This window comes from Anticarsia gemmatalis, chromosome 3 (assembly GCF_050436995.1).
Source record: "Anticarsia gemmatalis isolate Benzon Research Colony breed Stoneville strain chromosome 3, ilAntGemm2 primary, whole genome shotgun sequence".
In the NCBI taxonomy this organism is placed as follows: Eukaryota; Metazoa; Arthropoda; class Insecta; order Lepidoptera; family Erebidae; genus Anticarsia; species Anticarsia gemmatalis.
The window spans coordinates 4,305,822-4,323,727 of NC_134747.1; the positions used below are offsets into that span (position 1 = coordinate 4,305,822).

General features: G+C 34.7%; 1 protein-coding gene across 1 annotated transcript in view; it reads left to right on the forward strand.

The window, feature by feature from the left end:
• LOC142987242 (uncharacterized) overlaps positions 1 to 17,906 on the forward strand; it is a 50,854-nt gene that overhangs the window by 12,066 nt on the left and 20,882 nt on the right. Inside the window, exons 2-5 of the mRNA XM_076135873.1 lie at positions 8,428 to 8,610; positions 11,145 to 11,455; positions 15,132 to 15,384; positions 15,727 to 16,123. Coding sequence (XP_075991988.1) covers positions 8,428 to 8,610; positions 11,145 to 11,455; positions 15,132 to 15,384; positions 15,727 to 16,123 — 1,144 coding nt within the window. The remainder of the gene's footprint in view (positions 1 to 8,427; positions 8,611 to 11,144; positions 11,456 to 15,131; positions 15,385 to 15,726; positions 16,124 to 17,906) is intronic.

Here is a 17,906-nt window from a genome sequence, read left to right on the forward strand (position 1 = left end):
TAGTTCTTACCTGAAAGAGACTGAAACATGTCCAAAATCTTTCGCATTTGCAGGGTTAGTCAGAAAGTTCTCATCTCCAATTACAGTATTATATGCTCAAGTAATCGAAAACCAAAAGTGTATGTAACACTGCAACTTTAAACGTAAATTCCTTTTGAAAGATGCCTAAGACTTAGGTGCCTGCGAAGCCCTTCAAACAGCTACAGAAGTCTGGTATGTGGAACTTGCCAGCGTTAATGAGCTTGGAAAAAAAAAAGTAATTTAATCGCAGGACAACGTAATTTTCCTTAGCATTCTTTCCAATTATTAACATTTCAATTTAATTTCTCGTGAATCCTTAAGTACAAACAAAAGACAACAGGAAAATGCCTCGTAGGTACAAAATATTGTCCTACAAAATCCCCATGCCGAATAACAAACTGATTGCTTTGGCTTACTAATACTGCGTAGAAATATAAGTACATTTCTTGGTACATATGAACGAAATGTACCATCTAATGTCACATTTCCGAGATTACACGCAATGTACGAATCAAACATTCAGTGCCGAGTGTGCTCTTTCCAAATCTTTTATGAATTACTCCACGCGTCGCTGCTTGCTTTACTGCTTGAGACCTATCTACAACTTAACAGGGACAGACGTAAGTCCTCATACGTCGGGTGTCCAGACTATGGGAATATTGTTACGTTGCATGATACATTACGGCTTCTGATCGGCGAATTCTCACACTTACTTAGCTCTTGGGTCTTTACGTACCATATACGTCTAACTACGCAAGTTCTGACAGACAGTCTATTTCCGTAATGGTCGTCATACTAGCTCTACGCAAACCGCAACGATAAGGGCCCAACGGGTCAAGAATTTTATCACGCTCTTTAAAACTATTAACGTTAATTAATAACGTCATTGTGAAATAACGGTAGGACGTTAAAACTGGAACACTATGAATGCAATACTTAGAAAACAGTTCTAAATAATAAAAAAAATAAAGATCTATGCTAGCTAAAAACCTTTGTTAACCACGAACCCAATGATTCAAATTGTTTTGAAAGCTTTTTCTTAAAGCTACGTGTTGGATAAGCTTTTCTATAGTAGGATCTAGGTTGGTCAAAAAGCGATAAAAGTAGTATTTTGATCATTAAACATCACAGCAAAGAAAAACAATGACGTATTTTGACCACAAATCACCAACTAAATCGGCCCTTCTGTGTCATAGGTTACTGACATTATCAGAATCTTATCGTTCTCTATCGACTAAATGTCAACTTTGCACGACCACACACACCGTAGCTTCGAGCAATTTGCGTGAGTGAACTCCTACAGCGGCTTGTCAGAACAACTCTATCGGAAACAAACTTCTGTCCTCTTTTAACGATGGTATATCTATCTCACTCTGGAATATCGGTAAGATCAGCATAGGTCGAGCAATCATCAAGATCTGCTATTACCACAACACCCACACACCCTGTTTTATATGCACTGACGACTATAAAGGGTTTATTACTCTTTCACTATTAATATAATGAGATACACCGCGAGTTTATCTTTCGGTTTAATTTAAAAAATAATGCAACGATAACTGTTGCCTGAGGGAGGACAAACGTAAATCTATAGTGTGATAAAGCCATTATGTCCATATTAATACATTCGCACATCATTTTGCTTCCGTTTTCCATAAGGAAACCCCATTATTAGATCCAAAGATAGCTGAGCGTAACAGTAGAGACATTGGTTTTTCAACACAAATAAATATCGACCAGATAGGTATAGATGAAATAAGAAAAGCTGTACGTCGCTTAAGAACATCTGCTGCCTATGGACCCGATAATATACCCGCTTTTATAGTTAAAGACTGCCTTTCTGCACTAGAGGAACCACTTCTTTACATATTTAATCTCTCTCTCCACAATAGTTGCTATCCTAGTCGATGGAAAGTTTCAAGAGTAATACCAATACCCAAGACCGGAACATCGGCTGAGATTTCGAATTTTAGACCCATTGCAGTCCTTTCCGTGTTTGGTAAACTTTTCGAATCTGTTGTTAATGATAATATATTTAAACAGGTCAGTACTCGCCTAGATAACTCACAGCATGGATTTAGACCCGCACGTTCTACCTTAACTAACCTTACTAATTTTGTTGATTTTATAAATACCAGAATGACCGCCGGATGTCAGATCGACGCTGCATATTTTGATTTTAAAAAAGCATTTGATTTAGTTGATAATGATGTCCTTCTCACAAAATTTAGCTCGATTGGATTTAGTTTCCAATTGCTTACGTTTATGGCTGACTATCTCAGAGATAGGAAGCAGTATGTAAAGTTGGGCAATTTTGTATCGCAGGAGTACTACACTCGATCGGGGGTTAGTCAGGGCAGTACCCTGGGACCAACGCAATTCTTGATAATGATAAATGATCTGCCCAAATGTGTTACAAGATCAGAATGCCTGATGTTCGCTGACGATCTAAAGTTGTACACAGCCGTCTGCGACACCAGTGATTGTCGAAACTTACAGGATGATATTGACGCTATCGCCGAGTGGGGTTTGGCGAACAAATTATCATTCAACATTTCTAAATGTAAGACAATAACTTTTACTCGTTCCCGTACTCCCATAAAAGTCACTTACGAACTGGCCGGTGAACCGCTCGAACGCGTCACTACAATACGAGACTTAGGACTGACTCTCGATTCTAAACTTAACTTCCATGAACACGTAAAGAAAATCTGTAAAGAGGCGAATAAGTCGTTAGGTTTTATAATGAGAACTTCATCTCAATTTCAAAATGTTCACGCAATAAAACTACTCTACAATGCATACGTACGCAGTAAACTAGAGTATAACGCAATAGTATGGAATCCACATGAAAAATTGTATAGTGTCATGATAGAAAAAATCCAGCGTAAATTTGCCCGCTATGTTTATAAACGTGTGCATGGATATTACCCATATTTGTATCCCTCGATGTTCGTTTCAGGAATGGTTGGCATGGAAACTCTAGAGCTTAGGCGTAAATTTGCTCATATGATGCATTATTTCTTGTTGTTAAATAACAAGATAGACAATCCATCGGTACGTGAGTCAATTCACTTTAATGTGCCCGATCAGTACATGCGAGGTGTAGGAAGACGCCAGCATCGTCTATTCGCCTGTCCGCCATCATGGCGCTCGGCACATGCCACCAACAGTCCTACAGGGATGGCTATAACTCTATTAAATGCATTCCTACAAACCAATCCAAATGCAGACATATTTGCTGACAGCAATACGAGAATGATCTCAAGTATATCTATATATTTAAATAATAATATTATATAAGTTGTGATAATATATTTTAAGTCTGATTTATGGTGTGTGTATTGTTTATAAGGTATTGTTATTTTTGATTTGTTATTGTTTGTGCTACTTAGTATTGTATATTATAAAATGTTGTATGTAACTTAGAATAACATATAAGCGCTTTGGTGAACACTGTAAGCTTGTACTGTTTAATAAATAAATAAATAAATAAATTGATTGATGACAACTGTAGGGCTGACAACTACAGCTAATACGTTTAAGTTCCATGTATAACTTACGTTTATTAAGATTTGACAGAGTAATCCAATTTAACAACCTTTACGAACGTGTTTCTGTAATAAATCTCTCGAAACGTTTTATGAACTTTATGTACCAGCAGTAACATAAAACGCTTAACTATGCAGCTGCATTGCTGCGTGAACTGTCGGTCTTCTATAAAGACGAAGGAATCTTAAAAAAAAGAAAATGATAGCAAAGAAAGCCATTCCTTAGATGCTTTAAGATTCAATTCAAGTTCACTTCTTAAAACTTTTGTAAATAATAAAAACATTTTGTTATATTATATTAAGCCAATGCTTGATATAAGGCAATTTAAACTTATTTCCCAATTACATTGCATTCAATCATAACACTAACCCGCTGACCGTATTATCGTATGATAATTTAAAATCTCGTCTTAAAGCCGCTTGTTTTAATATTGTTCGTCATACCTATCCTGTGGTTGAACGGCATTCCTTTAAGTAAAGTATTTTTTGCGTAGGCGTCACCCCGCCGCCCCACACCCATCGTCTCTTGAATTATAACTATCTGGAATGGATAAATATGGTCTATACTTCACCTGAATAGGGCTATTACTAATAAAATATGCATGCGTTTAGCTTTAGGCTTTTTGTAGCTATTTATATGTTGTAATGATTTTCTTGTTTAGAAATTGTGAAATGGCTTATAGTATAGTGTAGTTAAGAAGCAAGAAAAAGGAATATCCATAGCATTGAAAAGGGCTTTCGAAATATATGTTCTGAAGGCAATATTAAGTCATAGGAAACCTATTTTGTTCTGATAGTAAAAGTCGTTCGTTAATTTTTCCAAACAATTCGACTGAAGTACAACAAGGCGAAGTGTCAATTCCGGCTCTACCAAGTCTCACTGACGATTACTAAACCAACAAGAAAGTAATAAACTATCAATCATGGTACTCAAAAAGCTCATAACTTCGTATAATGTTTACTTATTATTCAACATGCGACATAAGACGAGAAAATTTTATTTTTGGAGTGTCGTCCAAAATACTTCACGCAGTATAATTACTAGCTACCGGTTCTACACGAATGCCACTTATTCGATGGACCCTCGATATTCGGAGATACGTAATCTTTATTTACACTTCAGTTACTCAACTCTCTACTATAAAAACAACAGCTTAAATGTCTTATGTCTTTTTATGTAAAATGCATGAAAAATTCGTCGATAATGTATGTAGTTACCAAGCAGCATAACATTATAGTACGTGAATGGGTTGTGATAACAGATGCCTATATTTACTAGTTGTTTACTTTCGAATGGATTATTCATTCGACCTTCGAGACGCCATTGCTATTCGCATCCAACAATGTGCTTAATGAGAGTATAGGCAGTACAGGTAGCGTATTGATGTAGTGTGTCGTGTTAAGCAAGCTGACAACTTGGTCATTACTTGATCGCCGGCGCCAAACAACTTATACATTGAGATAAATTATGCGGATACGGCAATGTTTTGTTTACTATTACGTTGAGTAATAAATGACATAAAATAGTGGTTACTTCATGTGAGATACTGCTTTTTAGAGTTAGGAAACATAGAGGTACCTATGTTATCGCGAAATTAGGTCGACTTCAGGCACGATTAGAATATCTTAAACAGTAAAATAATTTACCTCCCTATACAAACTTTATAAATATGAGGTCAAGTTCACAATTTGTTTGTTAAAACTATATTATAATAAAATAAATATGCATATTTGTTAAGTATTTGTATTGACAGAAACCGTAGTGGAAAACTACCGGACTACGAGGCGAAGTAAACATATGTCACGACTGTCAATTATTACAGTAGTTCACCATCGAACAACCTCATTTTAATAGTGTTCAAATAAAACAATTTTTCAGCAATGAAATAAATTTTCCACGCTTTATACTATAGTAGCATACGATTGATATTTAAAATAGCTTAAAGAAATAGATCTTACGGAATGAAAGCGCTAATAATTTCTCCATACATCATTTCTCGTTAGTTTCTACCCGAGTCCTTTACCTTATGTTGCGTCTAAAGCCCCGATTTTTTTTATGGTATTAGATGCCAGGACCGACCTACCACAGCTTGCAAGTATTCGACTCTATCAGAATATCCGATGTTACAAAATACTTATTAAACTTAATATGGTATTTTATATGCTATCTCAACGCGGACGATTATATCAAAGTAAAGATATTTCTGGCTCATTTATATTCCGTAAGCAAGTTAATGATATTAACGTGTAACACTATTGGCTCCGAGCCAACGGTCGCTTGGTGTCTTTTAAAAACATTGACATTTGAGGTAAACGTTAACGATTTTAAACCAACGCAAGTTGTGTTTACTTTAATAAATATGTAGTGCAACATATAGAAAATGTAGCTGTTACGATATGTATGCGGTAGCTTTGCATGTTGATAGTTTATTAACGATCACAGATCTGCTTCAAATTGACTTTTGCTTCACCAAAATCGGCTCAGTGATTTAGCAGTTATTTTTCAGTGTATTTTTGAGTGCACTTAAAAACAATACAGATCTGTTATTTGAAATAAAAGAAAAAAATATTGTATGCTTTAATAGGTAATAAATTCCACAATACAACGAATCGAGCGCGTATTGCTCCACAATAAAGCCATGAATTACAACTATCGACCTACATTCAACACAGTTTGACAACAAACACTAAATAACATTCAACCTGAACGTTTAACCAAAACGTCATGTTTGCCTTCAACGTATAAATTACAAAGCGATACTTTAGAAACATCATCATTCATAAAATCATCAACAGTGGTTAAAAATGTCAAGGCTCGAGTACGCTCCAGTTTGAACGAATTTCACGCCCTTGTCACATCTAGTTAGCGCGTACTACATCAATGTTCTTAGGGCTTGTACACAAAACTGCGAATTGTCAAACTTACGAGCGAGAATTCGCGAAAACACTAGTTGACTATTAGTCAAATCCTCTCTTTATGAAATGTCAAAAATGCTGTATTGGATAAAAAAACTTGCATATTGTGAAGCTAGTGTTATTGTTGATATCAGATGAGTGATTAATATGTTGCTTCTGTAATAATTTAAAATTTTAAAACTATGAAGGAAAGAATTAACTTAAGCATTAGGGTGTAAATTACAGATATGTTTTAAAAATGTTCCTTAACTTATTAAGTTAACCTTTTGAGGGACATCTCTAATTCATGAGATTTTATCTATTTATCTACTAATCTACTAATATTATAAAGCTGAAGACTTTGTTTGTTTGTTTGTTTGTTTGTTTGAACGCGCTAATCTCGAGAACTACTGGTCCGATTTGAAAAATTCTTTCAGTGTTAGATACCCCATTTATCGAGGAAGGCTATAGGCTATATATCATCACGCTACTACCAATAGGAGCAGAGTACCAGTGAAAAATGTTACAAAAACGGGGAAAATTCTCTTATGTGACGCAAGCGAAGTTGCGCGGGTCAGCTAGTGGATTATAAGGAAGCAACCAAACTTTGAAAGAGACGTGTCACACGATACCTAAGTTTGCATCGCAGTTGGATTACGAATTTGAATCGCGGCGGTTCGCTTTGTGTATAAACCCTTATCCAGTCACAAACTGGTCTGCATCATTTACCATTACAATTTGTATAATCACAGCGCAACACCTTATATAGAAAAATAAATATGTATAGCAGGACATTCCTGTATATAATATGTGGTTTAATTGGCTGGTATAACGATAGATTTATGTTCCAAGTGTTAATTGTTCGTTGTTTGTGCTTATATGGCGCGAAAGTAGGAATTAAATTGAGACAAAGACTGATGATAAATTAAAATTGATGTATCTCTTTATATTGCTTTGTTGTAATACCCGTATGCGGCTTTTTCTCAGTAGGTTTCGTAATATTAAAAGCTAAAAAAACGGTGGATTAAGGGACTTTTAAACGTTTCAAATATTCGGAAAAGCCACCCAATAGTGAATGAAGAGTTTACTCACTCAAAAATCGGAAATATCGTTCACGAAATCTCCTGTTATATATTTGTGAGGTTGTAAATATGTAATACCTTTAGAGAGAAACGCTTCTCCGTGACACAAGTTGAACTCTTAAAAAAAAATCTTAACATTTTGTATCATTTTCTATCACCAGTATTCCTTCAATATTATTGTAAGACTATGAAGTCGTAAGGGATATTACCTTAGGAACGTAAATGCAATCATTTTTCATTAGAATATAACGATCAATTTAATTAAGTATACAATTTATCGAATCCAAAACCGGAGATGCAGCTGCACTATATGCATATCTTAATACTTAATGTGTAGCAGTAAATCATCTTCGTTAGTCATGCAAAAAGGCACGCTTATTTAAACTGTGCTTTAGAATTCGTGCACTTTCAAACACCTGCCTTCTACATTAAACATGTTGAAAACAGGACTAATGATGTGCACAAACTTTCGATCAGAGGTCTTCGATTTAAAGTAGAGAGTAGTACTAATTACTAATACATTACAATTTTTTTACCAACTTAGGATACATAAAACGATTCTAAAATAATTAATTACTTAAGATCATAGGATAAGAGGATCAAGACAGGTTAAGAGTATCAAAAGAAAATCTAACGGAACGACAATTTGATAATCTTTTATCCCCTATTTCAAACCTAGTCAAGCCTTGGTTTGATCTGCGATCTTCAACTACATTCCAAGATTTCTTTAAAATTACTTCAGGGGTTTAGTCTTGGAAGCTATATAGACAAACTGTTGCATATATAGATTTGATCAAGATCATAAAAGCTGCTTCAACTTTTGTTCCCACAGGTCACAAAGGTTTCTTTCATCACTAATTTTTCTTTCTTTGTTACAGGAAATTCAATGCGTGATGTCAAGAGACGACAACTGGTGTCGGAACGATCAGGAGAGTTTGAAGACCATAGCGCCGGTGGACCAGCCCGGAGACCTGGTCGTGCCGGCCTATGCTGAGAGAACTTTGTACATCAACTCCGATAACGTGCTCAAGATCAAATATACTGCAAGGACTAACGATAAGGTGAGAAGAATATAGGCACTGTTGCATTAAATTATGAATTTTGTATACCTGCTAGCCGCGATCCTTGCATTCAAGGTAAGTCTCGTCCTGATTTTGAAAAGAAGTGTTCCAGATTCACATGTCTCACTGTACCCAGCGTGTAAAAACATGTTTCACTTAGGGTAAAGTAGGCTTTCCGGAGATGAAGTGCTTTCCCATTTTTTCTTGTTAGTCACATATTAGTAGAGCTTTGTTTTATAGGCGTTATTTTATTAAATAACATAAGGTAGTTATAGTTAGTGTTAAACTCATAAAACATCGTGAAGATATTATTTTAAAATGACCGTTTAATTTCACAATAACAAGAAACCACCCATGGTTTGATAAAAACGTACTAATTTACTAAACTAAACGTCTGTACGTGGTCACACAGGCGGAACTAAATATAAATTTCGCAGCTGTTGCAGAATTATCCACTTGATAAGTCACAACCAATTAATTATACAATAACATTTTCTTTGTTGATACTATCAAGTAATTATGGTTGTTATTCTTAGATATTAACATATTTACAGAAATTGCATGTAATGGGTCGAAATCAATACGGTTGTTTGACGTTTAGGCGATGAATGAGATTGCTCAATGGATTGGACAGAGTAAAATAATACATCTCTTGGAACAAATTTCAAAAACTATGAGTCTCATAAATGTTTAGAAGAGCGAGTACCCCATTCTTAAGCAGAGATTTTTTTAAATTCACTTCATCGCTAATTTTCCGTAACAATATCACCTTAAAATAATAATCTTAAATGTTTCTAACTCAAAGAATTACAAAAGTCCCAACATTCTAACAGTAAGTAGACGTCACATCAAATTAGTGGCGTCCACTTAAACATGACATGTAAAATAATTACATACTTACATCATAGCAATTATAATGACGACCGCTACCGTCCATGATGACACTATAATTACTCACGAACGTAGAAATTGTTCACAAACTGGATTACACCGATTATCCCGTAATTATAAACTATATGACTTTCAACATGGGATTATAATGAAGGACTTACAGCAATTATTGAAATGAGCTGCGTACTATTTTTGTCTGTTTGAAGTACATAAAAAATCGTTTGCAAAGCAAATCAGGCCTTCGTCTCGGGTCAGAGCCCATTCGTCCCCTAAAATTCGTCCCCTAGTATAAAAGTTGTAGATTCGGCCCCTACATAGGTGCCCATTGGTCTCCTGGTAGGGGACCAATTAATATTTTATAAAATATATTATTTTTAAGGTACCCATTCGTCCCCTCTAATATATATACAATATAAGTTAAAGATTCGGCACCTATTCAGGTGCCTATTGGTCCCCTGAGATAAAATTAGCTATATTTTACATAAGAAACGGTTAACATAATACACTTGTGAACAGTTTATTAACGGAATTAATTTAAATCGTAAAATTAATGGTAGACATAAACCAAATATTTTGCAATGTTAAGACACTCTACATAAAGAAGCGAATTTATCAAAAAATAAAATGGATCAGGTGCGAAGGGGTGTCCAAACAAATAATCAGACTCCTGAATCGATTGAAAATGAAGCGAGAATAAATCGCATAATTAGCCAATTTTTTGAAAATCAGATTTCACTAGGCCACTGCATGGAAAAGCTATGCATATATTATTAATTTAAAATAAAAAACAAATATAAGATTCGTTTTGTACTAAAATAATGTTGATTTTTTTAATCTTCAATAATTATTGTGATTTTAGTCATTTTTTGTTATTGTAGTTATAGTTTGTTAGATTTAAGTTATTATGATTTTGCATGTAGTTGGTAAATATACAAAAGAAATATATGTTGATTTATCTAGTCTTCAATAATTACTGTGATTTTAGTTTTTTTTTGTACTGTTATAATTTTTTAGATTTAAGCTATTATGATTTTGCATGTATGTAGTTGGTAAATATACAAAAAAATAAGAAGTAATTATTTACTGTTGATATGTGTTCTATTTTTTTCTGCATATTTTATATTTAATGTTGATTTATAAGATGGTCAATCAAGACTGATTTTTGTAAAAGAGTTGTATTTTGTTAGTTTCTAGGACATTGTGATTTTGTATGTGTTAATCTTATTTGAAATAAACATGATATCTACTGAAATACTATATTTTTTATTATAGCCTTTTCTGCGCGACTGTACCAGGACTACCAAGCTGCAGTATACACATATACATGTACTTATATTAGAAGAATGAATAAAAATAAATATTCTTCAGGGGACGAATGGGCCCCTCAAAAGTTCCAGGGGACGAGTGGGCACAGGGTGCGAATCTTAGGGGACGAATGGGCTCTGACCCTTCGTCTCATCTAGCGTTCAACAAAAACATTATTAAGTAAAAGAGCAAAACCACGTTTTGAATGAAACTAACTTACAAGACCCGATAGTAATTTCATTTTGTAAATAAGAGCGAGCGATCTACATATTCTGTTTTCAACATCATTTTAAAACAATATTTTTATAGGCCAAATCTAACAGCAAATTCTATTGCAGGCAAAAATCGAGACAATCAACTCAACACAGCCTGGGAAAATAACCTTCAAGGATCAGCCTGCAAAATGTTCCGGGCACGATTGCGTCATGATCCTAACTGCTACGCCTAGAACAGACTTCTGCAGTTCCACCGGCAGTGATGAAGAGTACGTGTTTGTGAAGATCACTGTCGGTGGCTTGGACGAGTCGGTCATGGTGAAGTACCATGTGCCGTGCGCGTGCGGCTGCAGCAAGACTGTGGAGCAGAACTCCGAGTCTTGCAACCAACATGGAAATAAGACGTGTGGAGTTTGTGCCTGTAATGCTGGATGGTAAGTTCTTTTTATTTATATCTGTATAGTGGCAATCGAGAACAGAAATTGTATGTAGGTCAAATACACCCATGTGTTAAGCCATTATCTTCTGGTATTTTAGTAGTTTTTTCTTTTAGAGACTATTAACTCTGGACTGCTACTAAGGTAGTCAGGTCAATTCATCATAAAATCTTACCCGGGATCAAACCTAGAAACTCGTAATGCGAAGTCGTATACCGCTTCAGTGCTATAAGTACTCTTACATGTTGTCAATTATAGTTAGGCGTTTCCTCTTCTTCATATCAGTATCCTCATTATTGAAAGTCGTGTTCGTCTCTGGATAGAACACATCATCATTACATCACTAGCACTTCGATTTAAATGTCAAATGACGTTCAACTTTTTTCTCTCCTAGACTCACCTCTGTAATCTAATAGGCGTTTGCTTCCTTATTACCTTTGAAGTAGCTGCGTAATTTAAAATTAACCAGATTTTTCACTAAAAGAAACATTAAATTTACTACTGATAATTAATATTAATGTACATACATATGTTCAGTGATAAATAATTTCTAATAGACAATAATATAATAAAATGGGACGTAAATTGAGTTCAAATGACATCTGATATTGATATGAATGATTTAAGAAATGTATTCTTAATTTTGATACATCGTTTTCCTTGTCTGCGGAAGTCAGACGGAATCAGATAAGTGGCTCAATAGTACAATTACATTCACTCAATCTGGTTAAACTAGTTTCCGACAATGTACTACATATGTATTAAAGTTAGGAGAACATGTGTGTATGAAGTTATATAAATAAAAATTCGTGATTATAAAATTGTTGAGAAAAAGAAACGGCATTGAATTAACACTTGGCGAATTCAAGGAAAACTGCACACGCGAGAATTACCGAAATATGTGATCAAGCTGTTATTTAATCCATCGCTTTACTGTCATAGAGTAATGGAGATCGAGAGTAGTTTAAATGCTGTACTAACAACAGCAACACTTTACAAAGAAAAATAATGGATCTTCTAGTATACAGATACCCCAAACCAAAAGTTTATAAGCTGCTTCTGATGGGAAGCACAGCAATCATTATTAGTTTAGCACTGCCCTACCGCCTTTGAAGTATCAAAGAAAAGGATGACGCTAACATCGACAGTGGTCAAAGCGTCAGCGGGAAGGGAGCGGCATCCCTACTCCTGAAATAAAAATAAGATACTACCTACAGACCAAACGCACTCATGAACACTTAGAACTAAATGAGTTACCAGATTTGATAAGTTTTGAAAATTGTAACTGTAGCCCATATACCTAGTAAATAAGTAAAGGTATAGTAGACTAAATTTAAGTATAAGCAACACCTCAGTCTTAATCGCATTCAAAATTAAACTCTACTCTTCGGTAAAGGCTTCACAAATGTGCATACTTTTTGTATTCAAGTTCTGTTCTTTACTTTTAGGATCATAGGTATTATAAGTCTGATAAACTTAAACAAAAAATCTAGCTGGTAACGTCAGCTTTTTATACGTTATGGAGGTCATTGAACTTAAAGACAAAGTATTTCATCGGTAGTCCTCTTACTTCATTTTATATCTATCATCACGTTGTTGACACCCGTCTCTATTCTTCTGTTGTGAGAAGGATTTTAACATGGCATGTTTACTCTTTCACTTCCAAAGCCCTTCCAAAAATATTTTTCATTACTTTACACTAAATAAACATTTTTAAACCTGGCCATTTTTACATTTATCTCCCTTGAAGACACAACACAATTTCAGTCTGTCTAAGCAGGAATAATAACAACTTTCTGGAGTTCCCAGAATCACATACCATTCTTGCTTGAATTAGCAATGGAATTTTGCGAACGAACATATGCAATTACTCAGTATTTAACATTCAAAAACAAGTGACAGTCAATTCACAGATTGTTTACACATCAAATTCTATACATATAGGTAAACTAAGTTCAACGAATTGTCGACACAATGAATCATAACAACACGTGCAGTTTAAACCATAAAGAATCGTATTACAAACTAGTAAAGTTCATTTTCACTTGAAGTTAGTGGGTAAATATTTGGTCCAGTGCAACAAAAACATCTTTGTTCGAGCGATGTTCGGTTAATCGTGGACAAGGACTCCCTTTCTTATTAATAGCGCAGTAATTAAAATGCGCAATACTTTGGTGCAATATTTTGCAAGTAACTGTACACAATTCTATTTTGAAACGTAAGTTATGTAACTGATAAAGATACCTATCAATAAAGCAATAGTTAGTAACTAATCTAAAAAGGACAAAGAGATCTTCGGCCACTTCCTATAACTACAAAATATGAAGATGTATTAAAATTATACTTAAAGCAGGTTCAGCTTGAAGTATAACTATTCCGCCACCTAATTAACTTTAAATTAAGCTCAATAAACTTCATAAAGTCAACTGTATGTTATTATGATTTGAATTTGACTAAAACCTTAAATTTTGGCATACTAACCTTTGCACACAGAATGAACAAAATTACATAGTCGTCGCGAATATAGTACATACATAGTGACACATACCTACTTAATACGTAAACTTAGCATGCAATATAGTTAGAAGATTAAGGATCAGTTACGCTAGCTCAGTACTAAACTACTAATACAAGTAGGTATAACGGTGATTATTCCTCTATAACGTCGAACCAGGATGTCCGCTAGCGATGTACCGATCATCTATCGATCGCTATCTCTTATGTCAGAACCGTTTTACAATTCAAGTAGCTAGGTATTGCGCAGATGGACTAGCATCCTAGATATGTGATCGAAGGCTTTTGTTGTCTGTAATGACATAGATCAATGGTGTATAATTTTAATAAGCGTGAATGTTTTTTGAAACCATTACCGACAATCTTTTAGTTAGTTTATACGCAATGATGTAGTAAACTTAAGTTTTCTTGACGTTTCGGTGCTTCCGTTAAAGTTTAAAGATAATGTTTTTGTTCCCTACACAATAAAGAGTCATATTTTCTTTGATATTGATTACTGATTAATTTTGCGCCAAAAAAGTTTGGCAGTCTTTGGAGTCTAGCCAGATACCTATGTATTGATATTCATTAACAAACCTTAAACGCTTCAAATAGAAACTTTATTAGATTAAAATCAGTGATATCATCTTCTTTAATTACATTCTTATCTAATTAGTTCTACCGATGTAAAATCGAATTACAAACTTTGCCAAACATAATAATTTGATAAGAAGCGTCACTAAGCTTCAGTCTCTTAAAATCTAATAAGCAATGCACTGTTTATTTTTGCAATACATTGTAATAGTTCTCTAGCTCTCGAAACTCATCAAGTAAGTTTGATCATTAACCAAACACTTATCTACATATATTGCTCATTGCTATTGCTTAATTACTCATGATGAGCAAACAATTATTATCAACTAATAATATTGGCTCATCAAAGTACAAAATAAACATTTATTTACTTGTAAGTAAGTACTAAGAATTATGTTTTACGAAATAAATATTGTCTCGGTAGTCTAAACAAACATGATGTCGCATTGTTAAAGCAACTACAAACTCTTTATATCCTAAATTTAATCCAAATTCGTTCAGTACACGTTCATTATGTTACAAACATCCATCCTTACAAACACATTAGCAAGAATTTTACGATTGAAACGTATTATTTTTTTAACAGGACCGGTGCAGATTGCAGTAAACCTATCGGTGGCTTCACCAAGGGAGGCTCTGTTAAGGGTGGCGTCAAAGGTCAAACCGTGATTCGCCACGAGACATTCGAGACGGGAAGCACAAGACCTTACTACGCCAGTACCAGACCTAACATTCCCGTGTCCATCCCAGATGTAGCAGTCAATACCACAACCAACACTAAGGCACCAGTCTGCTCCAACCGAGGTGATATTCCCTCGTGCAGGAGCCCTATTAACGACGTGAGTATTGTAGAATATTATGTTAGTTTGCAATCATGCAGTGCTCTTCGGCTTAGACTAGAAACAGTAATTACTGTGCCTTAGATAAAGTTCAACCATTAAGCAACTCTACCACCAAAAAGACATTTGTATGCTATGTGCGCTTTTTTACTACAATCAAAATAGTTGTTGCAATCAGCAATTTTACAGTGTTAAAAATTACGACCATCATTTCTGTTGCTGCAAAACGCATGGAACAGTTACTGAAGAAGTAATCATTTAAAAATAACGCCAACTTTTACGTTTACGTTTTGTCTTCTGTGCCTCCTTTGCGTAGGTTCTAACAGTACTTCTTATCCACAGCTGAAATGCGCAGGCAACGGCTACTGCAACGAGTGTGACGAATGCATCTGCTACCAAGACAGGGAGGGATACCAATACTTCGACCCTAAAGAGTACTGCGCGGACCTTTGTATGATCGTCGAGAGCTACTGCGACTCTTGCTTGCTGAACAGTACTATGGGCATGTGCGACGAGTGCTCGATGGACAACAAAGTGATGTACCGACAGAAGTACAACGCTTCGCTGTTGGAGGAAAGAGATAGCGAGAACAGGAAGATGTGGGTGAAGTGCAATGAAACAATCAATGAGTGTCTTATCACGTATGTCGCGAAGATGGACGAGTCCGGGAACATTACGTTGATGGTGGTGGAGTCTTGTGAAGACGCCATCACTGATGCTGTTGTTGCGGGACCTAAAGGTAAGAAACTTTTTATATCTTCATTATTTACCAAAGATATCCTTTCAAGCACTGTACTTATATGGATGGACACTAATGGGTTTTAGGAGTTATCGATATCGTTTACTTTACCTGTTGAAAGTATAAAAAATGTACAGGGTTCACGGTGCCAATGTATCATAATTCAATCGTGAATCTTGCTGACAGCGCCAGTCGCCAGGCACTCCTTCCATCACAGAAATTAACTTTACACAAGCCAACGGTGTTGAAATAAGAAATATATTTACATTGTCCGTTAAAAAAATGACACGACCAGTACAATTAAATTAATTATAAACGACAGGTCTCGGAATTTCATGTCATTTGGTATCTTATTTGCGTCATTTCCGAACAATGCATGCATTATGAATGGAGTGAAAGAACACTTCAATTAACGTTAAAAAAATACACCTTATGTGTTAAAAAATATGGGTTATATTTGCATGAAATATTAATGTTTAAGTTTACACAGATGTGTTCAATAATTCCGTGGCTTTTGACATGTCAAAACAAATATAAGCGCGCTGACACCGCCTGTGGCGTATCATTTGCTTTCTAAGAACATAATTATGTTTACAACATTTGGTCTTGTTATAACAAGCATTATTATGCATACAATTATCTATCCTTGTCGTGTCTATGTTTATTTATTTTGGTAGACGGATAGACGGATAAGTATCCGGATTTCAATGTTGATATTTTTTTAAATAAACAAGGAGCAGTTTAAATAAAATATAATTAAATAAAATATAATAAAATAAAATAAAATAAAAGATAAAAATAATATAATAGTATTATTTTTATCTTTCTTCATTGTAGCATATTGGAGAAAGTATGCAAAGTCCCGGAGTAACATACAATATTTTTTTGATCGAAAATTTGTTGATTAAATACATTGGATAGTTTACAGATTCATTTAACAAAAGCCTTCAGTGTTTTTCCCTTAGCTCTGTAGTTTATTCATCTCTTGTAGTTTTTATAAAAATCAGTGTGTCGTATTAACAATAAATTCTCTCATAGATACAATTCTAATAAGCCTAACTATACATCAGATGTATCTTTTACCGTGTTCCGAGCGCGGTTTGACTCCATGCGGCTCCTAAGAATTTCCGGACTGAATAACCCAGTGACTAATATATTAACGAAGGAGGCATACATGTGTAGTTTTATTCCATATACGTATATATTGAAATACCGATACTTAATCGCGAGCCGTTAGTCAGTAAGTCCTTGATTCAGTAGGCTTTTGCTTTGTTCGATCGTTTAAATAAGAACGAGAGATGGGTCTTCATTAGCTATGGTTCTAAATATTGCTTTACGGTAAATACAATATTAAATTAATACAAGGAATTATTGATTTATCAATAATTTAGGAATAAACGCTTTTAGAATGAGGATAAATGCATTATGATTCTATAACTTGACAATACATGTACCGAGTCGCATTTTAGGTTCTGACTCTTGTACACATATTGCCATTACATTTATATTTAAGTACAGCAAACATACTTAAGGGAGAAGTACCTACCTATATACCTAAGTAACACAAAACCACATACTTACCAAGTCACATAAAAATATTGATATCAGCATAAAGTCTCATATATGTGAGTTACTAAAGGGTTCCAAACATTTCATCCAATCATGTATTTTAAAACATATTGTACTAGCAGATAAGCTTTGCTCTCCGCCTTATTCTACTTTACCTACGTGACAAAACGTATAGTATTATGTGTTTATGGTACAAGTCCCGCCCACCTATATA